This window comes from Rhinolophus sinicus, linkage group LG11 (genome assembly GCF_036562045.2).
Source record: "Rhinolophus sinicus isolate RSC01 linkage group LG11, ASM3656204v1, whole genome shotgun sequence".
Taxonomy (NCBI): Eukaryota; Metazoa; Chordata; class Mammalia; order Chiroptera; family Rhinolophidae; genus Rhinolophus; species Rhinolophus sinicus.
Window position 1 is genome coordinate 39,826,104 of NC_133760.1, and position 24,707 is coordinate 39,850,810.

Below are 24,707 nucleotides of genomic sequence, written 5' to 3' on the forward strand. Positions count from 1 at the left end.
TTGTTTACAGTTTTGCTACCTTTGTTTGCAGCCGTAGACAAGACAGGCTACTCTGGCCCTTTTTGCACTTTGTATACATGGACCACTGGGGTCTTTTGAATCTGGCATCTTTCCATATATATATATCATCCAAACAGGGTGGCTGAGCATTGTTCATTTTCCTCTCCCTACAGCTCTTTCCTCTTCACCCAGGCCCGTCGGATTTTGCCAGCCCCCCAGGGGCTCCACTGTCTGCAGGTTGCCCAACCCAGGGGCACACGTCATGCCTGCGCTCACACCGCTCACACCATGGTCCCCTCGCCACACTGACCCCTCTTGTCGTGCTGCACACTCCACTCCCTAGTGCTTCTCCTCCCTCACTAGTGGCTCCTTCAGTCTCCCATCCTAGCTCCTCCTTTTCCCAACCTCGTCGTGTGCCAGAGTGTTCCGGGAACCATCTTTAGTCCTGTTCTCTTCTTTATGTGGGATTCCCTGGGTGACCTCATCAGTCCTATGGTTTAAGCATCATCTACAAACTGAGCTGATGCCCCCAACATCTCTGTCTAGTCCACAAGCTACACACACACACACACACACACACACACACACACACCCCTCACCACCTACTGCACATTTCCACTTGGATGTCTCTCAGACATCTTAACAAACCAGAGTTTTTGATTTCCGCCCCCCCTTCTTCCCAGCCCCAGCCCCAGGCTTCCCCTTTGTGGTAAATGGCACCACCTGCCCCCAGTTGCCCAAGCTGAGCCCCCTCCACACTTCCCTTTTCCTTCTCCTCGTCTTTCTGTCTGTCTCTACTGCCACCTATCTAGTCCAAGCCCCGTCCTCTCTGTACCAGCCTCTGTTAAGCCAGACGAAGGGTGAATGTCACCCGTGACACAGGCCATCACCTGGAGGCCCAGGCGCAGCCACGGGGAGGAGCCGTGACCCCCTGCAGCCTGGCATATTTACAGAGGACGGGCAGACGCCACCTTGAGCTTTGCCACTGGTGTTCCGCCTTGCTGGCAGAAAGACTCCTCTCCCTCACTGTATCTCAGAGTTCCGGCATAGGCAGGAGAGCCCAGGGGTCATCTAGTCGCAAATTGAATTGTCCCTCTGCAGCCTCCTAAGTAGTTTCCTGCTTCCACATCTGCCTACACACAGATCGCGTCCAGACTCTGTTCAAAACCATCATGGGCTTCCATGGTCCATCAACCAAAACCCAACCTGTTTGCTGTGGCGTACGGGCCCGTATGAGCTGTCCTGGCCTACCTCTGGACCTCATCTCCTGCCACGCACCCTCCGCCCACAAAGCCCCTGGCCTCCTCTCTGCTCCTCAGGTGCATCTAAGCTCATTCCAGCCTCAGGACCTTGACGTTTGCAGTGTCCTCTGCCTGGAACGCCATTCACTCAGATTTTGCTTTTCATGTCTCAGCTCAAATATTTACCTCTTCATAGAGGCCAGCCTAGCCCCCGTTCCCCACCACTATGTACATGTCTCTGCCCTGTTTGTTTTTTCATGGAACTCAGAATAATTTGCAATATTTCTTTGTTCATCCTTAATCTGTTTTGTTTCTGCTTCCTCCATGAGGGCTCGCCCCATGCCCGTCTTGTTTGCATGCTGCCAGACACATGGGAGGGACTAGAGAAATGCTATGAATGATCGAGTCAGATTAGCTCCCCTTTGCTGAACATCGTTTTGCCCTACCCAGCCCCTGTCACCTCACTGAGCCCCCCTCCACTGGGCCTCTGTCCCTCTCATCCTCTCTCCCTTGATCTCTGTCTCCCCTCTAGGGTCCGACTTCAGTTCAGGGGGCCATCTCACACGAAGTCAGTTATCCGTCATTCCCTGGATCCTTTCTAAGGGCCCTGCCCTGGGACCACAGCCATTCCGGTAGAGCCCAAGGCAGGGGCTTCTGAGGCTTTGCCCAAGCTACAGAGGAGTCTGGACCAGAGAGAATCTGCCTGAATCCCGGCATTGTGGTTGGAGAGCTGGGGTGTGCCTCCTGCCACTGCTGAGTGAGAGTTGACAAGCCCCTGCCACCTTGAGGAGTCTCCCAGAATCACATGGGGACTCCAAGCTGTCATTCTCACACCAGCCACTCTGCAACTTGGCCAAGGTATGTGGTGAGCCAGGCCCCTGGTACCTGAGCAGGTCCTCTGGTAACTCATGGTACCGCAAACCTGGGCCACCTGGGGCTCCTTCCCTGGGGCCCAGATGCCTGCTGGCCCCTGGGGGGCTGCTGTTGGCTCCCTGGCCATCAGCAGCTTCTCTCCCACCACCACCTCCCCACCCCTGTTTGGCACCTTCTAATCCTTTGCACACGACCTGGCCCGGCCGCGATTAATCCCCACTGCGTTTGAGAGGCTGCGAGTGGTAGGGAGCAGGCACTTCCTGGCTGGTCGACAGCACCTGAGCAGGTAATGCAGGATGAGATGGCGGCTCAGGGGTGGTGGGACAGCTTATGGGATCCCATGCTCTCCTTCTAGTAACGTGTTTAGACCTGGCGAACCAGGCAAGGCTGGGAAACCCAGGGCTTCCTTCTCCCGGCCTTCCCAGGGGGCTCAACACTTAGCATGCATCAGAATCTTCCAGGGCAGCCTGTGAAATGCAGATTCCGGGTCCCACAAAGGGTTTGGAGGGATGTGGGAATCTGTATATATCCCAGCTTCCCAGAAGATTCTGAAAGACTGGTGGTCCACGCATCACTGTTGTCCTGGACTGCCACTCTCAGGTCCCCTTCTTGCCTGATCCATGTGGCCTCATCTAAGTGGAGTCAGCAGGGACATGGCCAAAAGATAGGAGGGACTTGCAAAGGTTCCCATTCCGGAGGAAACGGCTGAGTCTGGGGGAAGAATTAACATAGGGAATGAGGAAGGCTTCCCTAGTCCTCAGAAGGTTCAGAAACCTGAGCCAGAATTCCTGGCTGCCGGGAGGGGGTTTGCAGGACTGGCCCACAGAGGAAGCAAATGTCAGTACTACCCGGTGTAAATGTGGGACATCTGGAGTCAGGCAGACCTGAGTATAAACTCCGCTGGGCGGCTCACTGGCTGTGTTCTTTGGGCAAGTCTACTGACCTCTCTGTGCCTCCATTTCCTTTGCTGAAAGGTGGTGATGAAAACACTTATTTTTACCGGGGCCAGGTGGGAGGTGGTGAGAATGAGGATGAGGGTGATTGTAGGCAGAGAGAACTTAGGTCCATTTTGGCTTGTGAGGCTCCCTACGGCTTGCTGGGGTCCGTGAAACCCCCCATCCTCACCCGTTACCTTGGGTTCTGCTGACCTGACCCTGGTAATCAATGTACCCCTACCCAACGGGGAAATGAGAGAGGCCATGTCTCTCCCAAGTTCACCTTTTGGGGGACTGAGCCAGAGCTGTCACCACCGACCGCCCAGCCTCTCACAAGAGAAGCTGGGCTGCTGAGGCCAGAGTGGGGACCAAGTTCAGTGCGGACTGAATTCAGAGCTGTGAGTAGAAGAGCAGGCAGCAGGCCCAGGGGCTGCGGGCAGCTGGGCACTGGAGCAGGGCTCCCAGGCTCTGTGCCTGCCCTTTTCAGCCTAGGGCCAGCGTCCCTGGCAGAGGAGGGACAGAGAAGTACTCCGCCAACACCTGGCTGCCCATGCTGGGGCACACACTGAGAGCTTAATAAATGTTGGCTGTGACCATTACTTGGTGTCAAGTAAAAATGCTGATTGTGGCATATTTCAGTTTATTTCATTCTCACAATCACCCTCACAAGGTAGGTATTATTACTGTCCCATTTTACAGACAAGCAAACCGAGGCACTGGCCTCTGTTACTTGCCTCTCAAAGCAAAGAGTTTAACTCATTTGCTCATGACTAGAGACTAGACCATGTACATTTTTCCACGTTGGTTCAAACAGATCTACTTTCATTAATGGCTCCATAATGTGCCATTATTGGATGTATTATAATTTATTTAATATGTGCCCATCTTACCGGTGAACATTTAGGCACTTTCCAATAACCAGTCTTCTACTGATGGATGTTTGAATGTTTTTCATCTTTTGCTATAACACTGTTGTGACCAACCTCTTTATATACATATGTTTGTGGGATTGAATATTTCTATAAGATAAATAAATACCTGAAGATATAATAGCAAAAATATTTTAAAACATGTGAGGTTAGGGAAATGTGTAACCCACAAAAGTGGTCCCCAAGGCGTAGGAGCAACTGGGAGCACTGTGGGAGGTCTAAGGACTCTGTCCCCTACAGGTGTTGAGATGTTGGCCTGGATCCAGAGGGTGCTGCCTCAGCCCCCGGGGACCCCTCAGAAGACCGAGATGGAGGAGGAGGAGGAGGGGCCAGAGCCTGTGCTGGAGGCGGAGCTGGAACCAGAGCCCCAGCCTGAAATAGCCGTCCAGGAGGCAGAGCTAGGGGAGGAGCCCCTGGTAAGAAACAGGGCAAGGAAACACACCCTGGCTGGCCTTGCTGCTCAGGGACGGCCCAGCTCGGGGCAGCTGCCCCTATGAACCTTCCACAACAGAGAAGTTTGGAGCCAGAAGGAAACGTGGAGGTCACCTGGTTCTGTAACACACTGGCCAGTAAATATTTTCGGCTTTGTGGGTCATGCCATCTCTGTTAATTACTCAACTCTGCCACCGTCCTGTGAAAACAGTCATAGACAATATGTAAATGAATGAGCATGGCTGTGTTCCAATAAAATTAATTTACAAAAACAAGCAGCAGGCTGAATTTGGCCCACAGGCCATGGTTTGGCAATCTCTAGAGCAGGGGTGTCCAAAATTTTTTCAACATTTTTCACCAAGGGCCATATGCGGTAAAATACACAAACAGCCGGGCCACTCACTCAAGGTGAAGTACGTATTGCCTCACCTGGTTTATTTAAGTAAACTAAATATATTTTTGGAGTTTGTTGCGGGCCAATAAAAAGTGGATTGCGGGCCGCAGTTGGCCCGCGGACCGCAGTTTGGACACCCCTGCTCTAGAGTCTAGAACGGAGGTACTGGAAGTAACCAGTCCATGATGAGATCCAGAGCTTGCTAGAATGTAAATCTATCATGTAACTAGGCATACCGCTTAGTTTCAGGTGGTATTTGTTTTGCAGTAAGACTTTCTTAGTGAAGGAAGTAGTATGTTGATATACATTCTAGTACAATCTGCTCATTCACTGGTAACAGTAACAGTTTGCAGACTGACACTGGTCCATGGACCACAATCTGAGTAGCGCTGCTCTAGAACTTGCCTTCAAGCAGATCAAAACCTGCCAGTCTGCATCTCATTCATTCAGGAAGCTGATGACAACTAATTCAGAAGCTCAGTTAAACAGATTTGATTTAGCTTTTAATAGATGCCAGGCTCTCAGTGCTGGGAGCATAATGACTAAAGCATTGTCCCTGAGAGGTCAGCAGATGAGTACCTGGCCAGGTCATTCTACAAGGAGACAGAGGTGATGAGGAAATGCGGTGAGCTCCAAAAATGGCCTCAGCTCTACTCTTCTGGGAGGGCCAAAAAAGCATATCAGACTAAGAACTGTGGGAGCTCAGAATAAGGAGTCATCTTATCTTTGGAGATTGAAAGATGGCAGGGTGTGCTTCCTTGACACAGCAGGCTGAGCTGAATTATAACTGGAGTTGACGAAGCAGTGGAATATCCTAGCACAGGAAAATGTATTACTGGGGTAGTGCATGCTGTGTGTAGGAAACAGTGAGCTACTCAGGTATAGGATTTGTGTGCATATGTGTTTGCATGTGCACACATGTATGTATGTATATGTACATGCCATGTGTTCTTAGTAATATGTTTGTGCATATGTATGTATTTACAAATTGGGTGTACATGACCACATGCATGCATATTTATATGTGTGTATGCACAAGCATAGGTATCCACACGTTTGTGTGTATGTGTATATACATTAGTGTGTCTGTAGTTCCATGTGCATGTGTGGCATGTTAGTGTGTGTATATGCACATGTTTCTGAGTCTGTGAATGTATGCATATGTTTGTGTGTCTGTACTGGTCTGTCTGAGGGCTTACATGGTGCTGTTTGAACCCTCCAGCCACCTGAGGAGCCGTTTGAAGGGGAAGAAGTAGCTGCAGCTGACCCAGGCCCTCAGGGTAAGTGCCAGAAGCCCACACTGGCAGGACCGGCAGTGGGAAGGGGCTGTGTTCTCCCTTGAGAACCTTGCAGAGGAACCACAAGGCTGGCAGGCCCATTTTATAGATGAAGAAACTGAGGCTGAGAGAAGCGAAGGGTGGGCTCTTGGGGACTTTTTAACTGAACTGAGCTGGAACCCCCTTGGGGTTCTCCTCTCTCCCCTGCCTCTGACTTGACCTCCTCAACAGTGCAGAAATGGGCCTCTCAGAGGCTCCAGATCTAAAGTGTGAGGGACTCTTTTCCAGACATACAGAAGGCTGTCTCTGCTCCACCCACATCCCTCCAGGCCCAGGTCGCTGTGGTTCCTGAAGTGAACAGGTACCTACCACCCTCCCTTTCCTTAGGGCCAGACCCAATGCAAGCTAGGGAGCCACTGGGTGGTGGGGCCTGCAACTGCTCTCAGGCCCACAGTCATTCCCAGGCAAAGTTTGGGACATCTTGAGAACTGGCGGAAGGGAGCCTCAGGCAGAGGCTGGGGGTCTTGTGGCCCAATGGGCAATGTGACCAAGAGAAATGGAGGGTGGGGCCAGAGGTTTCTCAGTGCTTGGGTGAAGTGCTTGTTCAGTGTGGTCAGAGCTTGTGATTTTTCCCCCTGAAGCCAGAAATCCAGACTTTTTCTCAACATCTCCTAATTGGCTCAGACATTTTGGACCATTGGTGCTCGTCCTAGCGAGCCTGTCCGCGGCTGGGACTGGCCTCAGGCAGTGAGCCTGTGACCCTCACGTTTAGACTGATCAGCCTCCGTTACAAGGACCCCCTCACCCCCCAGGAAACCTTCAACCCTTCTGGAGCACAGATGTGTGCCAAGTGCAGGACGGGGACCCCTGGAGCCTGACTAAGGGTGATGGAGAGAACTGGCTGCTCTTGCTGGGCATATGATGAGGGTGGGCTTGGGATGGCACTGGGCATGCCTGACTCACCAAGGGTTGGTGTCCCCCTCTTCCCAGAGAGGGACACAAAGCTCAGGGGGAAGACACGTGGCTGAAGTCTCACAGTGGGGACATAGAGGTTTGTGATTCAAACCAAGTTCTTTAGCTGCGGACTCACTCTGACCAGGTGGGGGCTGGGGAGTTGACCGGGGGCTGGTATCTCTGTCCCTCCCCAGTTCCAGAGGCTGGGTGCTGACTTGGCTCAGGAAGGGTGTGGAGAAGGTCATCCCGCAGCCTGCTCACAGTGGTTTGGAGAGCTCTGCTCAGGTACTGCTGGGGCTGGGAGCTGAGGCGGGGAGTGAGAGCCCAGCACCTGGGCTTTCTGCTGACTTCTGTCTGTCTGTCTGTCTGTCTGTCTGTCTGTCTGTCTGTCTCAGCAGGCAGGAGCACAGATCCTTGGGCACTGCAGCACTGGGGGCTTAGGTAAGGCCAGGAGATAGGATGGCTTTACAGGGGTGGAGCTGAGGGGTGGTTGGGCTGGGCCCTGCCTATGGGGCGAGAACACAGGAGCAGGGCTTCTTATCTGACTGGCCCCGGGTTTCACACCTGGTTTTGAGTTGGGCTGCCTGGGGGGCTCTGGGCAGGTGTCTTGCTGCTGACCCCCTTCCTTTCATCTGCAGATGGACCCAGTGAGGCTGATAGGGTCCAGGATACTGGGTGAGTCCCCATCTCTGAATGCTGGTTTCGGAGCCCCTGAGCCTCATCTGTAGTGTGTGTGGTGGGGGAGCAGGGTGTTCAGAGCCCAGGGTCTTGTGCTTAAGGGCAGATCCCACCCAATCCACCACCACCTCAGTGTGTGATCTTGGACATGCCTTCCGTCTCTTCTGGACCTCACATTTCTCATCCAAAAAATGGGGAGGATGGGCCCTGGGCTACCCATGGTTTGTTGTATTGTTTACTGGGAGATCCCCAGGTGGGGGCCACCTTCTGAGGATAGGAGGAGGCATGGAGGAGCTGCGCATGGATGGGTTTCATGTTGGGTGGGTGCGTGTGGAGCCCAGAGGCAGGGCCTGGGCCACTGTGGGGACATTAGGGTGCCCAGGTTGGCCTCACAGTTGGCAAAAGCTTCAAACTTCTCAGAGCTGACCGAGACAGGTGGCTACCTTGTCATCAAGGGTGGCAGGCTGAGTATGAGAGCCACTGAGCAGAATGAGAGCCGAGGGTGAGGAAGGGCTGGGTAAGGAAGGGCTGGGCGAGGCCTCGGACCCCAGCAGGCAGTCAGGACAGTGTGGCTGGCCACTCTGTCAGGCCGCTCAACTGACCACCATCCCCTCTGTAGACCCGGGCCCTGGCTACTCAGGTGGTTTGAACAGAATCTAGAGAAAGTGTTGCCTCAGCCTCCAAAACCCTCCAAGGTAAGTGGGGGAAAACGGGTAGCAGGAAACTGACCACATGGGAGGATATTTGGGGTCCCAGGAAGGGCCCACCTACTCCAGCCGTCTATCCCCATGCCCCATCCCCAGGGCCGACGGAGGGGGTGATCTCCCCCTTGGAGGGTCCTTGATGGGAAGAGTGACTGCAGAGGGACAGGGGCTCAGAAGAAGGACAGTCCAGGGCACAGCTGGCCAGGGGAGGGAGTGCACAGGGCTTGCTTCTCTCCGTGCCCTCACTCCCTGTTTATGATCTAGGGCTGCAGAGATGGACATGCAAATGCTGCCTTGGGCCCAGGTACAGGTAGGGGACCAGGGAAGGGACTGCCTGGGATGGTCATAGGCTGGGCTGGGGGTACAATTGGAGCCTGGGGATCCTATGGAGAGGTTCAGTGCTTGCTTGCCAGGAGTGGGTTGTTATGGGGGGCTTTAGAACCCCCGCCCCAATCCGGACTGGGAAGGCAGTGGCCTGGGACAGCCTTGTGAGGTCTTCGACAAATCTGTCCCCCTCCCTGGGCCTCAGTTCCATGTCTGTCTGATGACAGGTGTGGGTGGGGGTGGTCCCAGTGGGCTCCCCAATCAGTCATGTTGGCCCCTCAAATCCGGACCCCTGTGCCCTTGAGAGCTCCCACGGAGCCCTGCCGTGTCATCTTTAGTTTCCTGCTCTCTGCTGCTTAGAGCCCCCAGGACCACCCTTAGAAACGGAGCCCAGGCTGCAGGCCCCAGAGAGCCTCTCGCTGCCCACTCCTGGCCCCCTGGAGCCCGAGGAGGAGCTGACTCCAGAGCCCCAGCCTGACTTCCAGGCTTCCTCCCTGCTGCCCCCGAGGGACCCTGCCAGGTGAGCCCCCCAAATACCACACCTTCCATGGGAAGCAGGATCAGTGCCTCATCCCTGCCCAACACCTAACCTGCACCAAACTGGTTTGTTAAATTATAAAAGTAACACATGCCCCTGGGAGAAAACTGAAAGGGGTTTCCAGGGCCCCTTCCCAGGGCAACTGAATCGGCAGCTTCTCTTCCTTCCCCAGTTTTCAGGCACAGACGAGCTTGTCAGTACATTTCACGCTCCTCTGACAATAACAAACCACATATACTGTTCTGCATCTTGCTTTTTTCACCCGATAATATATCTTCGAGGAGGTTTTATGCATCTAGGTCTGCTTCATTCTTTCCACGGCTCAGTAGTGCTCCATTGTATGGATGTTCCAGCTTTTATTTAACCATGTGCATTTGAGCAGCAGTCAGAGACTTACCCAGGGAGGCCAGGGAGGGGAACAGTAATCTTTGGGGGGAGACCTGGTTCCAGTCTGCCTTCTGGCAGGCTTGCTGTCTGCCTTTGGGGGCGGGTGGAGGCGGAATCTGACTCTGGCCTCACTTTCCCACCCGGTCACGGCTGCTCTCTCCCACCCACAGGTTGGTGGCCTGGCTCCTGCATAGGCTGGAGATGGCCCTGCCGCAGCCAGTGCTCCATGGGAAGGCTGGGGAGCAGGTGGGTGCTGCGCTGGGGGAGTGGGGACCGGGGGTGGTGGTGGGAGGGGTCTTGGGAGCTCAGGTAAGGGTGCGATGATTGACCGGTGTCCGGGCTGGGGGGTGGGGGGCAGTCATATAGAAGGAAGAAGGGAGCCTGCAGCGGGAGCCCAGCCTCCCTGCCTGCCTGTCTGCACAGCTCACATTCATTTTACACACAGTCTCTGAGGCACTGGCCACAGGGCTGAGGTGTGCTGGCCCAGTCCTGCCTGTTGGGAGGTCCCAGTTGCACAGTTGGTGGGTGAGGTGTTTCCCTGATGGGGAGCAGAGAGGACGTAGGGTGCAGAGGAGGCATCTCCAGGGAGCATCAAGGAAGGCTTCCTAGTGGAGGTGGTTGCAAACTCAGACTTGAAGAAGTACAAAGTGGGAAGGTGAAAGTGAAGGCAGGTGGTTTGGAGAGTGCCGTTGAGGCAGAGGATCGGCATGTGCGAAGGCCCAGAGAAAAGAAAGAGCTGAAATGTTCTGGGAGGAAGGGGGGCTCTAAGGAAGCCCTAGGGTCTCTGTGTGCATCGTGACAACCTAGGGCTCCAGTATGTCCATGTCTCTTCTTCCTCTCCCTCTCCAAGAACCTGGTCCCTGCCTTTCTCCCTTGGGGACAATTGGACACCTTCATAGAAGCACCTGGAACTGGGAGGCAGGAGGCCTGGTCCCAGTCCGGGGCAGAAGGAGTCGGACAGGCAGCCTCAGGGCCCCTTCCCTGCAGGCTGAGCCCTCAAGCTCTGCATTCGTGCAGCCTCTGCAGGTGGCAGAGGAAGCCTAGCTCTGGAGTTTTCCAAGAGGAGGAAAGGGGGCCCTGGTGGCAGGAAAGATTAATCCGTGGAGATGCCTTCACAGAGAGGAGAGGTCCCTGAGGATAGGAGTGGGGGGCAGAGAAGGTGTGGTGCTGGGGACGGAAAGGCCTTTGTGCAGATGGAGCTTTGAGACAACCTCTCAGGGAAGGATGGGAGGAGGTTTATTAATGGAGGGAGAGAACCAAGGAGAGGGCATTCCAGACACGGAGCCCAACCTGGGCAAAGGCGCTGAGGTGGGACCAAGCTGTGGTCCTGGTAGGAGAGGGACTGGAGCAGAGGGCGACCTCTGAGGCAGGAGAGGAGAAGCAGAGAAGAGATGAGCCTGAAGCAAGGGCATCTTCTGTGGGTGTCCTAGGGGAGGAGGAAGACCCTCCTGCACCTGCGTGAGCTGGGGGGTCGTTGAAGCAGGAGGCCAGTGAAGAGGCCACAGCAGTTGTTTTCCCCTTTGTTCCTATGTAGGAACCTGATTCCCCTGTGACATGTGACGTGCAAACTAGTAAGTGACATGTGAATGGGTCCTTGTGTGTGTCTTTGGGAGGATTGCTGGGTCTGAGCATGCGTGGGTGAGGGGGCTGTTTCTAGCCAGGCCTGGACTTGCTCTGGGGGCACATTCAGGGTCTCCTAACCTGGGGCTGTGGGAGCCCATGGTCTGTAGACCCCATCTCAGGTCAGCCTGGCCAGGTAGCCAGAGCATAGCCCAGAGCCAGATGGTGGCTGGAAGCCCCTGCTGGGGGCTGGGGAGAGGGTGGGGGGGAGACCTGGCCTGCCTTCCTGCTTCCATCCAGAGGAGACAGTTCTGAGGCCAAGTCGATGGGCCTCCTTTCCTGCTGACAATACCCAGAGAGAGCTCCCCACGACCCCCTGGCAGCTGGGCCAGTGGGTTTGGTTAAGCAGAGTCCCTGGTTGGGGGGTGAGAGGAGAGGGATGGGGTCTCCCTGGGGAACTGCATCCCATAGACTCCAGCTCCCTTGAGCTGGGAGGGCACCCCCAGCTTATGGCTGGATTAGGGAGGTGCATGCTACCTTTCATGCCAGCCCTGCGCCAGGACCGGGGAGCAGACTGAGGCCAGCAGGGGAGGGCTAGGGTCCAAAATCTGCTCTTCCTTCATCTCATGGCCTTTGGAAAGGCATGTGGTGTACAGAGCACCCATCCATCCATCCATCCATCCATCTGCAAAGGGCCATGGAGGGCCTGCTATGTGCCAGGCCTGTGATGAGAGCTAGAGGTGAGCAAAGTGGAGTTCAGGGCCTGTGGGTAGTGGCCCTATTCCACCCTGACACAGGCCCCATGACACGCTCCTCACGTGTCTGCAACCCCAGCCCCACTGGGCCGATGGTGGTCTTTACGAGCACCCTATGACCCGGAGAACAGACAGGCCAGCTGACTATGGATCTTGGGTCTGAGAGCGGCCATGGGAAGAGATGGGGTGTGTATACTTGTGACTACTTTGTGAGGGGAAGGCCTCAGAGCAGGGCTCACTCAGTCTCCTGGAGCTTGTGCCTATCCTCGAGGGTACAGAGCAGGGACCCCCATGGCTGTTGGGGCAGGCAGAGGGACAGAGACAGGCCCAAAGTCACAGAGCAAGTTCTCACGGAGCAGAGATTAGAGTCCGCTTGGCCTGGTAGCAGTTGCTCAGTCAAGCTGAGGTTAGTGAACAGAAAAAACAGAGACCCTCCCAGGGGCTGCTGAGAGCTCTGAGGATACAATTCCTGGCCCTTCTCATCCTCCTCGCTGCTCCTCTGGAGGGAGGCAGGATCCACAGGCAGCTGTGGACAGGGCCTCCCTGTGTGCAGGAGTGTGGGTGTCAGGGGTGGGAGTGGGGCAGCAATGGGGCGACTCAAAACCAGGGCCAGAAACTGGGCATTAGTTTCCTGGGACTGGCGTAACTAAGGACCACAGACTGGGCACCTTGAACAGCGGAAATGTGTTCTCTCATAGTCCAGGTGGCCAGAAATCCAAACTCCAAGTGCTGGCAGGGTTGATTTCCTCCTGGGGCTCTGAGGAATAAACTGTGCCCGCCCCTGTCCTGGCTTCTGGTGGCTGTGGGCCATCCTCGGTGCCCCTGGGCTTCTAGCTTCCCTGTGATCTCTGCCTTTCCGTCTGTGTCTGTCAAATATCCCTGTCCTTTCCCTTATAAGGATACCAGTCACTGGATTGAGGGTCCACCCCGAATCCAGGATGATCTCTTCCTGAGATCCTTAACTAATGACAGCTGCAAAGACCATATTTCCAAACAAGGTCACACTCCCAGGTACCAGGAGTTAGGACTTGGATTGTTTTGGGGGGATACTATGAAACCCACTCACTACACGGGGTGACCCTAAGGGTCTGGGGGTGAGTGTCCCTCCACTCTCCCCACTCCATCCCCCAGCCCCCCCTTCTTCACTCATTCAGGCGCTCATTCATTCATTCCCTCTACCTGTCCACCCAGCCACCCATCCTTCTGTCTTCTCCTGTGTTTCAGGGATGGCAGCAGCTGGAGGCCTCTGAAACAAGGGAGAAGGGAGCCTGGGAGAGTGCGGATGGACAAACGGACAGATGGATGGAAGGAAAGAAGGGTGTCCTGAAGAGAAGATCTGCAGGGAAGGGGAGAGGGGTGACCGTTGACCTCCCACCCTCCTTGAACAGTGACCCCTGAACTTCCCCAGGCTCCCAGGCAGGACGAGGATGAATCAGAGCAAACTCCTCCAGTCCCAGAGTTGCTTCTCGGGGACCAAGGCCGGCCCCTTTCCAGCAGAGCAAGGGGAGCCTGTGGCACTTAGGCTAGACAGCAGGAGGACTTCCCACCAGAAGGCGGGGAAAGCCTTTGAAGGAAGGGCTGAGGGGACATCTGCGCAGCGTGGTGCCTGCCACACACTTGGTGCCCCCCGCCCCCCGGGACAGATTTTCCCACAAGGCTTTCTTCTCAGGCTTGGCCATGTTTTCTCTCTCAGAGGGCCAGAGCCACCCATGGATGGCAACCGATGCTTTCGTAGATATTAAAAGCATAAATTAGCACGTTGAACCTGTGATTGCATGTTACTGCTGCAGATAAGCTAAAATGAGCACTTAGGCTTGAAAAGTGGGAGGATGAAATGAGGCCGTGATATGGGGGTTGCAGGGAGGAGCAGTAGCCAGGAGTCCTGAGCCGGTTGCCCTGGGTCCCAGCTGGCCCACGGGTGTCTGTGTATGAGGCAAGGAGGGATTTTAAAAATTAGAATTAGTTGCCAACATTTAAACATCAGGTGGCTTTACGTAGAAGTCTGGCTTCTCTCGAAACCTGGGAAGATCCAGTTGTAATGGGCTCAAGCTACACTTGTGAGGACAGTCTGAGCAGCAGCTGCCTCCTGCCCTCCACTTCACCCATATGCACCATCTCCCTGGAAGGGTGGGCCTTTGAGTTTGAGAACCCTGAGGTCTCAAACTGGTGGTGAAGGGAGGGCAGCCTGGTAGAGGAAATCAAGTGAGCAAATGTCTACAGGTAAGAGAGGGAGAGTGGTGGGTACTTCAGCGAATGCCAAGTCCTTGATGCAGAAGGTAAAGCTAGGGACTGATTTTAGGGGACTAGGGTGTAGGCAATGGGGAGCCATTTAAGGTGGTTGAGCAGGGGAGTGACTTCACAAAGGTTACTCTGAGGCTGAGCAAGCGTTGGTGGCAGGGAAAGTGATCAAAGCAGGGTTCTTGAGCTTTGGGCCCCATCTGAAGTGTCTTGGACTTTGGCCTGCCAAAGAGGGTAGAGGCTTTGAGCCACGGCTTGGGCTTTGCCAACAGCCCAGGGTCCAGGTGGGGCCTGGAATCTGTGCCCCTGGCTCCCTGTCCGCTGGTCCTGGAAACAGGAGCTCTCTCCCGAGATGGGGCTGATAATTTTCACAGCTGGAGTCAGAGCCCCAGTCCCCATCCAGCGGCCCTAAGGGGCATCTTAGGCTGGCAGAGATGATGCTGGCCAGGAGGTGGAATGCCCGTGAGGGACTCCAGGGGCAAAGTTTAAGCCCTGGATGGAGCAGCAGTTTCCACATGAGCTTGAGCACCCGCAGTGCTTTAATGGGCCATCTGTGACCTGAGTACTTGGGGGGCCTGGAAAAGCCAGGACAGCTGTGAATCAGATGCCTGAGGAAAGGGGGTGAGACGGTGTTTTCTTCACAAGGCCCACTCGGGGCTCTGAATCAGGATCAATGTGGCCGATTGCCCTCGGGCTGCCCTTCCTGGCTGGTACGTGGGGCACCATCCTTCTCAGCACCATAGACTCTTTGACTGTAAAACAGGGATGTTTTAGGGCATGCCTTGAAGGCCTAGCACAGAGCTGAAAGGAGAAAATGCTTGTAAAATGCTTACTCACTAAATAGTACATAAAAAGAAAAGGTTAGTGAAAAGAAAAGTGGAGATGTAAGCAAGGGTGCATCAACTCTTCAGGACGCCAAACGCTGGGCTCAGCGAGCACCCATTACGGAGAGGCTGCCAATGCCAGGGAGGCCCTCATGGGGCACATTTATCACTTGGGATAGCACATCAGGGAAAGAGGCAGGAGTCAGGAGACCTGGCGCTGCCTCCAACATCCTGTGTGGCCTTGGACAAGTCACTCAGCCTCTCTGAGCCGCTCTCTGGTCTATAAAATGGAGAGAGTACTGTTCTCAACCTGCAGGGTTGCCGTGAATGCTAATAAGCTCACATGCCAGGGGATGTTCTGTCCCCTGCTATGTCAGGCAGGAACTTGTACCATCGTTGGACAGAAACATAGAATGACGTACGACACATCCCATTACCGGATTTAGGGTCACATGTGGAGAAGCCTCCCTGGTCAAAGCCCAGGGCTGCTTATTGGGTCAGGGGAGCCAGGACCAGCCGTGGAAAAGGCTAGTTCAAGGTATATGTGGGAGGTTTCCCTAGTGGGGAGGCAGGTGCTCCTCTGTGAAGCAGTGTAACGTCTGTACCTAGAAGCCAGAAGGCAGGAAGCCAGGAGTGAGGTGACTCTTAGAAAGTATTCAGCCTCATGCCTGGTGCATGGGAAGCACCCCATAAAAGGTGTTGACCTGTGTCTCAGTTTGTTTATCTGTAAAATAGGGTATAACATATAAAAGAGGGAAAGTCAAATGGGGATAATAATTATTCCCACTACAAAAGGTTGATGTGAGGACTAATTGAGTTAATCGACGTACATCACTTAGCACAGGGCCTGGCACATAGTAAGTGCTCAATAAATGTAACTGCTATTAGTATTATTAGTATTATTACTGTTCTACAGTAATGAACAGTAACTTCCAAAGTCACAGGGTAAGACTGGAGGCCAGCTTCCATTTAAAGTCACCATTAGTAATTCATGCTTGGCTTGGGTGCCACCAAGGCCCCTGGAGCTTTTTGGAAACACCTAGTATCCAGGCAATCACTCCCTTTCTCCCTTTCTCCTGCCTGAGATGCCCCTGCACCCACTTCTGCCAAGCTCACAGCCCCACAGTGTTTTCATTGTCAGGGAGCATGGCACTTGGAGAAGTGTTGAAAACTGCAGACTCCTCTCTGAAGGTGGGACCAACTCCATGAGAAAGTTGAACCCCTCAGAGAGTGGAGCCTCTAGGTCCAGCAGGGAGAGAAAGACTCCCAGAAGCAGGTGTTGAGATAATAGGCATGTAGTATGCTGTCACCAGGGGGTGGCATCTAGAGTGCCGGCAGTGGGGAAGCTCTCCCTGCAGCCCTTGGGACATTCCAGGCCACCTGGATGTGGCAATTGAACCCTGAGCCTGGGTCTTTTGGCATCACCTGCAATACCCTGGTTAGGAGCATTGTTTCTGCTTCTGCACAAACTTCAAGGAGGCCCCAAGGAGACTAAGACTACCTGTAATGGAAGCTCTGTTTCAAGAGGAAAAAGAGGGGGAAACTAATGGAAGAAGATAGGGCAAACGATCGTGGACTTCAGCCCATCAGGTTAGCACCACTCTGGTTGCCAATGTTCCTACTGATGATGGAGGCGTGTCCTCTGCTTGGCTGAGAGCTGGTGCATGGCTGGTGATGGCCAAGGCTCCCTGTGTGGTCCCTGGGACTCGGAGCCCCAAGCCCACTCTCCCTCGCACCCTGTGTCCCCTGCAGTCAGCATCCTCCCTGGAAGGCCAGATCAGCCGGATCTTGTCCTGGAGGAGGTTGACCCTCTGGGGGACATAGAGGACGAGCATCAGGATGGCAGCACCAGCCGGCAGGACTCAGAGGCAGCTCCAGCTTGTGACGCGGAGAACGAGGCCGGGGAGGAGATGCCCAGGTAGGAGCCAGAGAAGGCCCTGAACAAATGATTGGGAAGATAATAAGCACATAGTGTAGAAGCAAAGGCATAAACGGGCATAGAGTGTGAACAAAACCTGCCTTCCCCTCCCCCTCCCCCCAGACACCCATCCTTCTTCCCATGGGCACAGCAGCTGCCAGGTTCTCTGCCATCCCAGAGACCATCTGAGGATATACAAGCATGGATGGACTCCCCTCTTTTTCTTTTCTTTCTTTCTTTTTTTTTTTTGCACGAAAGATAACATATCACATGAACCTACCTATCTGCACCTATATTCATTCAGCAATGTACTTTGAGGTCTTTCCACCTTCAGTATGTAGAGATCATCGACATTTTCTTTTACAGCTGCCATTGTAAAAGAGGGAAATACACTGCCATTGTATTCCATTATATGGAGGTCCCAGAATTTATTTAACCTGTCCACTACTGATGGACATTTAGCGTAATTCCAAAATGGTATTATTATAAGCAATTCTACAATAAACACTCTTGTACATGCATATGAGTACATCACAGGATGTCTCGGGTTCTCTGGTCCATGACCTACGTTACAAAGATGGGGAAACTGAGGCCCAGAGAGGGTCAGGGGCTGACCTCAGGTCACCACCAGGATGGTGGGGGCTGAGACAGGCCCTTCATGTCGGGAAGAGGCCTTGTTGCTAGAGAGAGCCCAGGGCTGCTCAGGTGGGAGGCCCCAGGTTGATTCTTGCTTGAGGAGGCCAGGTCTGGTCTCAGCGGCCACAGGACATCCTACTAAACATGGGGCAGGAGGTAGACTCAGGTGCACTGCAGGTGGGCTCACCTCTTGCCTCTGACCTCATCTCAGGGGGCTGCCCCAGATCCAGGAAGAGAAGGAAGATGAGGAAGAAGACAGAGAGGAGGAAGATGAGGAAGAGGAGGAGGACCCTGAGTAAGGCGCTTGTGCCCCTGGCTAAGGGGTGACCCAGGGAGGTGGGGTTACAGGGAGGGGTATCTGGCTTCTGGGGTAGGAACGCCTTCCTTTCTTCTGTGCTGTGTGCCACGGGGCACTGACCAGAGGGGCTGGGGAAGCTGGGGTCCCCCCCTGTGCTCATAATGACGTCGGACTCAGTACCCACTACTCAGCACCCCTCCACACACACACATGTGTACAAGCAGACACTAGCACTGTCTCCATGAGGGTGGGGAGTTTCGTCTGTGGTGTTCACTGCCATGTTCCCAGAGCCTAGAGCAGTAGCTGGTTGAATGCACGGGTGGATGGATGGATGGATGGATGGATGGATGGATGGATGGATGGATGCATGGATGCATGGATGCATGGATGGATGGATGGACACACGCAGTGGGCTCCTGGTTCTTCCTGGGATTAACAAAGCCAAGGCACAGAGCTTTCTTTCTCCCTCGCTGCCTCCCCAGTGGTCAGTCCCATCGTTGCCTCTGATGCCTTGTAAGTCTTCCTGGATTCTGCTCCAGTGGCTGATTCTCCACCCACACCCATAAAGTTTGCAACATCCACACACACACAAGAGTCCAGTTAAGTAAAGGTTAAAAATGGAGATCAGAAACCACTAAAAGTTATAATCATCAAATGTGCTAAAAGACTAGATCTTAATCATTCCGCAGGAGAGGACCTTCGACGCTGCCCAGCTTCCTTAGTGCAGCCTTGCTTGCCCTCTGCTTTCCACCTGCCTCTGTGTACAAGAGCACACAGTAGGGAAGTTGTTCCCCCACTAAACCTGTGTGCCCTGCACAAAGGCCTGAAACCCCCTTTCTGGGCCACTCGTCTTGAGCTGAAACACCCCCTGAAGGCCAGTGAGCCAATGTGCTCACACACATGCCTATTCACTAACTACACGTGTTCTCTGTGCACAGTGCACACAGGTACATATGCTCGTACACACGCTTCTGCACTGCACATACACAAACCGACACACACGCCAGGTTAGGAACACTTTATACCCAGGCATAGCCTGCATACATGCACAAGCACACACAACACACTCTCGTGCACACATGTACACTCACAGGCACACACGTACACACTTGCACATACCCACACTGCATGCTCGCTCACCAGCACATGCATACAGTTACCCACAATGCTGCAGGCACACACACGCTCACACAAACGTTTGCCCAGAGTTTCAAACTCAGGGAACTTATAGGTCCTGGGGCCTCAGGTAGGGGCGGGGACACTGGTAAGAGAGTGATCCCAGAGCCAGGGCCAGAGGGTCTGGTGTGGGCAAGAACCTGGGCTGTCACAAGCTGGGGAAGGATGCTCCTGGCCTGCTTTGCAGAGGCACAGGGGTTACTGATGACGTGCGGGCCCTGGTAACAGATAGATGGTCGCCTAGCGACCTGGTCTCTGCTGGCAACAGCTCAGCTTTTCCTAGCAACCACAGCCTTTTGGTCCCCACCTGGCCTCCCTGGGGTGTTTCTGTGAGTTCCCTGCACATCCTCTCAATCTGATTAGAAGCAGGAAGGATCAGTGGCTCATCCACCACCCGAGCCACACTGGCTCCAGAGCCAGTCTTGCAGGCTCAGGGCTGGGCTGGTACTCTCCAAAGTCTCTTTGTATGCACTGTCCCGGGGCTTGGGATGAATGTCGCCGTCCCCAGCTGAATACCTGCACCATGGGCGTCCTTGTCGGCAAAGACAGCGAGACCCAAGTAGGTGGCTGTTCCTCCTAAGGGCTCCCCTCCTTCCTTCTTTTGTGGTTGGAGTGCTAGGTGAAGAGTCTGCTGAATGCAACAGTGAGAAACTTAATTTGGGGGCACAGCCTGCTGTGTGACTTGGGGAAGGAAGAGTGGGCTATAAACCCTTGCAAACGGGCTGCTTCTGCTACTCCCTGCACCATTAACTTGGAGAGCCGGGGTTCCTCTGGGATGCCCACCTCAGCCAATCTGATCCTATACTTGGAATTCCCTGGGATTTGGAACCTTCTAGAAGTCAATGGCCTGGTACTTCTGGGCCAGACAGGAGGGGCTTTTGGCAGGCACTGGGCATACTGCCGACCAGGGGCAGCATGGCTTCAGGTACATAGGTCCCAGGACAGGCCCTGGTGCTGCTGGCAGCACCATGGTAGGGCTGGGTAGGTGTCTCAATAGCTGGAGATGTTTGTGAAAAACATTCCACAATCCACATGCGTGATTCATAATCCTGATGAAGGCTGCCTCCTCTGGGATTAATAATAATAATAACAAAAACAATCACTATAACAGCTGCCATTCAATTAGCACTATTTCCTATGCCAGACATGGTGCTCAGGCATCTGTTATTAACCCCATTTCATAGATGAGAGAGCCCAGAGAGGCTCAGAGACAGTACGCTACATGTCCAGGGGTGCCTGGCAGCGAGTGCAGAGCTGGGCTTCTGTCCCAGGTAGTGCTGGCTCCAAAGCGAACACTTGGTACCACAGACAAGGAAAGCTGCTGACCAGTCTTGACCAGAGTTGAGAATGACCCCTGACATGGGGAGTCTTTTTTGACTTTTCCATGAGACTCTCAGTGGCCTTTCTGACCTCGCCCAAGTAAGTCAGGCTGGGCAAGTCCAACCCACTTAACAGATGAACAAACAGAGGCAGCCCAAGGGCTTCCTGGTGACTTGTCCACGGCCACACAGTGACTTCCTGGCTGATTCTGGAATAAACAAGACCCAGAGAAGCCTCTGAGTAGACTTTGGAAAGCTCGTTTCCTGGGCCTGTCTGCTCTGAGAACCCAGGAGGGCATAGTTCCCACAATACTTTTAGGAGCCCACAAGAATCTTTTACTTTCTTTTAAAATCAGCCCAACAACAACAAAAAGCTTTTAGATGGAAAAGAATATTTTAATATATAATATGAACATAAGAATCTTCACGTAAATATAGTCACAAAATATAATTTTTAACGTATTTTTATGGAGGAAGTGGCCCGTGAAGGCTAATGTGCCCATGCCCCATGAAAGTCATAACGTGCTCTTGCTTTCATAACTGGAATCTCTTTGAGGCAATCTGTTTCTTCTTGGGCAGGGTAGAGAATATGACCCTGATAATTCAGGCCCCACATGATGGAAATAACCATACAATGAAGAGAAATACAGGTGTGTGAATCCTCCAGACACTCACGTCACTCTTCCACGTCACGTGTTGCTGTTTAGACACTGAGAGGCAGGCAGCGGAGTGTTAAGTACGTGGCCCTGGGGTCGGAGACACCTGTGTTTCATCTACACATGCCTTATACAGGCCATGTGACCATGGACAGGCCACTGGACCTCTCTGAGCCTCCGATTTCCGAGGTAGAATGAGATGAGTCGCAGCCCTGGTCTTTCAGGGTAATATTTGGGTGAGGGTTCAGGGAGAGCTGAGCATGCAAAGTACTGGGCCCAGAGCCTGGCACACAGCCTGTGGGAGCAGCTGCGACAATACGATTGCCGATTGCCGGTTGATTCTGCTCCCAGGCTGCTGACTCCAAACTGACTGGGGCTGCCGTCTGGGCCCACCGCCCCGCCCACCTCGGGAGGGCCCAGAAGAGAGGATGGGGAATCCAGGTTTTCTGTGGGATTTTGGTCAGGTCAGTTCACCTCTCTGGGCCTCACTTGTCTCATACTCTCTGCCCTGCCTACGTCACCAGGGTTGCCTGGAAACTCTCAGAGGGGAAATGCCAGGCATATATTTTGAACACTATCCAGCGCCCTTTGGTCACACCCCAGAGGACAGTTTCTCAGACCGTCCTCCGTGCTTTCTTTACGCGTGATCGTCCCCTTTCCTGATGCCCTTCCTCACCTATTTCTCATGGTCAACTCATCATCCGTGAGGCCCAGCTCACAGGCCACCTCCGCTGGGGGGCCCTCCTTCCTAAGCAGAATTGTGGCTGTGCCTTTCACAGCCCCTTGCTCCAGCACATGTCAGACTGGGAGATGGTTAGCAGGTCATGGGGTCTGCCACCCGCCCTGTGCTGGAAGCCTCATGCGGGCGAGGACCGATTCTCAGGAGTATTTGTGTCCCAGCTCCCAGCACAGAGCTGGCACTCAGCAGCGTTTAGGAAATGTTTAATACCCCTAACTCCAACCCTTTCCTTCTCCCTCTCTGGGTCACAGTGTGCTGCTGGAGAGCTGTCTGGTGACACAGGCCGGTGAGGACCTGAGCAGTGTAGGCGGGACTGAGCCCCGGAGGGCCTCACGCCAGGTATGGATGGGGTGGCACCAGGCCTGGCACCTGGCTCCCTCGGAGGCCTGGGCGGGTGTAAGCGGAAGGGGCTGGGTCCCCCAGGGGATGGTGACAGCTCACCAGATAGAGGGGAGCAGGGTGGGGGGGTCTTGCGAAGCCCTGCTCATACCAGGGTTCAGATGGTGTTAGCAAGGGCCTTGGGTGACACAGCTGAGGGTGGGGAACCTGCACTTCAGTCCCCACATGGCTGTGCCACCCTGGACAAGTCACCGCCCCATTCTGGACCTCCGATTCACTCAGTGGCCACCTTTGTAAAATGGGGCTAAACCCCCTCCCAGGGTGTTGTACGTAGCTGTACACTGTGAAGTGCAGTGCCTGGTGGGGAAGGCTGTGGGGCTGCTTTAGTTGCTTTGTCCCCACATACGCAAAGCTGCATAAGAGCCCCTTGTTATGTGTGACAAGTCCAAGTGTTGGGGCCTGGGGATCCTGTGTGCACCGCCCTCTGCAGCATGGAGGCCATCTCCCTGGATGCCTCAGAAAGTGGGAGGGCAGGGCCTGGCCAGCTGGGCAGGTGAGGAGTGGACTTGGGGCCCAGGGGGACCCCTGAAGGCAGATCTCCTGATAGGGGCGGGGCTGGATGAGGGCTGGGCAGGGGCTTGATGGTCACAGCTCTGTTTCCACTTTATATTTTGCAGGAGGAGGCCGTGGACGCCAGCTCAGGAGGTAGTTGTGTGTGTGTGGGTGGGGGGCAGGGCAGTTATAGAATGTCCAGGATACTTTCAGGCTGGTGGCAGCCTGGCACAGGGGCACCCTACCTCCTATCCCTCCATCTCCACCCTCCCTACACCGCTTCACCTGTCCCATCCTCAGGCAAACCCCTCCTCTGGGTCTTGGGGCCACATTATCAGAGCCTGGTGATGTATTTCAAAGGCTCTAGGGGAATTACCCTGAGGTTCCAGGGTTCCAGCAGGCCTGGGGAAACCCTGCTCCCAGCCAACCCTTCCTGCCACCTCCCTCACTGAGAACACAGTTTTCCGGGCTACCAGCCAGCAGCGGTTTGGCTCAAACATGACATATCTGAGTCAGAACTGGGGCCAGAGCTTGCTAAGGACATGTTCTAGACTCCACATCTCTCAATGAGCTTTTTCTTACTGCTAAGAGCTCCAGGCTGGACCCAGCATAGGCACTTTGCTTTTATCACCGCCTCCGATCCTGAGACCCCAGGCACTGGAGGGACAGAGTCCAGGGGAGCTGAGGACATCTGGACACTGAGTGAGGAAACAGTAATTGTACCATGATGCTTGTGTCCCAGCCGGCCAGGGATTGAGATGGGATTGGAGCCAGGGATCCTAAACCCAGCATCTTGAGCTTGTTCCCCATCTGGCCTTTGAAAAACATCCCTGTCCATTTCAACATGCATCTGTAGGAAACCTACTAAGTCTGCACCCACATAGAGAGATAAGGCCAGGCTCACCTGGGTGCAGACTCGGGTTCCAGGGCCTCTGCCCCTTCCTCAGGTCATTTGGAAGCAGGTGGTCTGGGCACCACACTCTGAGAAACACTGAGGCACGGCCGTTTTCTGCCACTACTCAAAAGTGTGGCCCTAGAACCAGCAGCTTTGGTGTCACTGGGAGCTGGTTGAAAATGCAGAAGCCCAGGCCCCATCCAGATCTGTTGAACCAGAACCTGCATTGTAACAAGACCCTTGGTGATTTGTCTGCGCATTAGTGTTTGAGAGGTGACGGCTTTGAGCCCTGGTTCTCACACATGCCCGCATATCGGAATCATTTGGGGATATTAAAATTCCTGGTGTCCAGCCTGACCCCAAACCATTACATCAGAATCTCTGGGATGGGCCCCAGCCTCAGACATTTCTAAACCTCCCCACGTGATTCTGTGTGCAGCCCAGTTGGGAACCAGGGCCCTAGGAGAAGTTACTGCTTCTGTTTGAAGTGAAATTAATTAAGCTCCAGGGTTTCTTTGGAATGGAAAATCCTACCAGGCGAGGAAAGTTTGAGTTCTGAGTCTGTGAGTCTAAGGGTCTGAGGAGTTCCGGGTTCTTTGATTCTGATTTTTTGAGTCTGAGGTGAGAAATGCTACTGGTGGTTGGTTAGCAGAGAGAGCACAAGCGTTGGGGGGCTCGGGCTGTCCCTCAGAGCTGTGGGGCAGACCAGCCACATGACATGGTGGTGTGTTCGCCATTAAACTCCAGGGACGAGCGTGATGCTCCAGACGTTGGGTGTAGCTGCTGCAACTGCAGGTGGGCACCGGGCTGGAGCCCCACTTCCCCTGCCTCCCCCAACTCTGTGCTCCTCTGTGCCTTTCCCAGGGCCGCGCTTCTGCCTGAGACCCTCTGGCCTCAGCACCATGGCTAAACCAGGCCAGGATACGGAGCTGAATCGCCTGGTCCAGGACCAGCTGCCTGGCCAGGTGGCCCCCAGCCTGGCCCCCCCAAACCTGGTGGACCACCTCCCCAATGTGCCCCGCTACCCCCCAATCACCCGCATCCCTGTGCTCATCTCCCGGAGGACCGCCTTGTCCAACTCCAGCTTCGCCAAGGAGACCAGGAGCGGTGTCCGTCGCCTCGGTAGCGTGAGCTCA

At 54.3% G+C, this 24,707-nt stretch overlaps 1 protein-coding gene across 1 annotated transcript in view; it reads left to right on the top strand.

Annotated features, from left to right (window-relative positions):
- The window catches only part of CNGB1 (cyclic nucleotide gated channel subunit beta 1), a 73,784-nt gene that overhangs the window by 10,934 nt on the left and 38,143 nt on the right, over nucleotides 1–24,707 (top strand). The window contains exons 2-17 of the mRNA XM_074314810.1: nucleotides 4,219–4,394; nucleotides 6,027–6,084; nucleotides 6,370–6,442; nucleotides 7,230–7,320; nucleotides 7,434–7,476; nucleotides 7,674–7,710; nucleotides 8,333–8,408; nucleotides 8,682–8,721; nucleotides 9,102–9,261; nucleotides 9,837–9,912; nucleotides 11,201–11,237; nucleotides 16,796–16,961; nucleotides 17,809–17,892; nucleotides 22,037–22,124; nucleotides 22,802–22,829; nucleotides 24,436–24,693. Coding sequence (XP_074170911.1) covers nucleotides 4,227–4,394; nucleotides 6,027–6,084; nucleotides 6,370–6,442; nucleotides 7,230–7,320; nucleotides 7,434–7,476; nucleotides 7,674–7,710; nucleotides 8,333–8,408; nucleotides 8,682–8,721; nucleotides 9,102–9,261; nucleotides 9,837–9,912; nucleotides 11,201–11,237; nucleotides 16,796–16,961; nucleotides 17,809–17,892; nucleotides 22,037–22,124; nucleotides 22,802–22,829; nucleotides 24,436–24,693 — 1,483 coding nt within the window. The 5' untranslated portion in view covers nucleotides 4,219–4,226. The remainder of the gene's footprint in view (nucleotides 1–4,218; nucleotides 4,395–6,026; nucleotides 6,085–6,369; nucleotides 6,443–7,229; nucleotides 7,321–7,433; nucleotides 7,477–7,673; nucleotides 7,711–8,332; nucleotides 8,409–8,681; nucleotides 8,722–9,101; nucleotides 9,262–9,836; nucleotides 9,913–11,200; nucleotides 11,238–16,795; nucleotides 16,962–17,808; nucleotides 17,893–22,036; nucleotides 22,125–22,801; nucleotides 22,830–24,435; nucleotides 24,694–24,707) is intronic.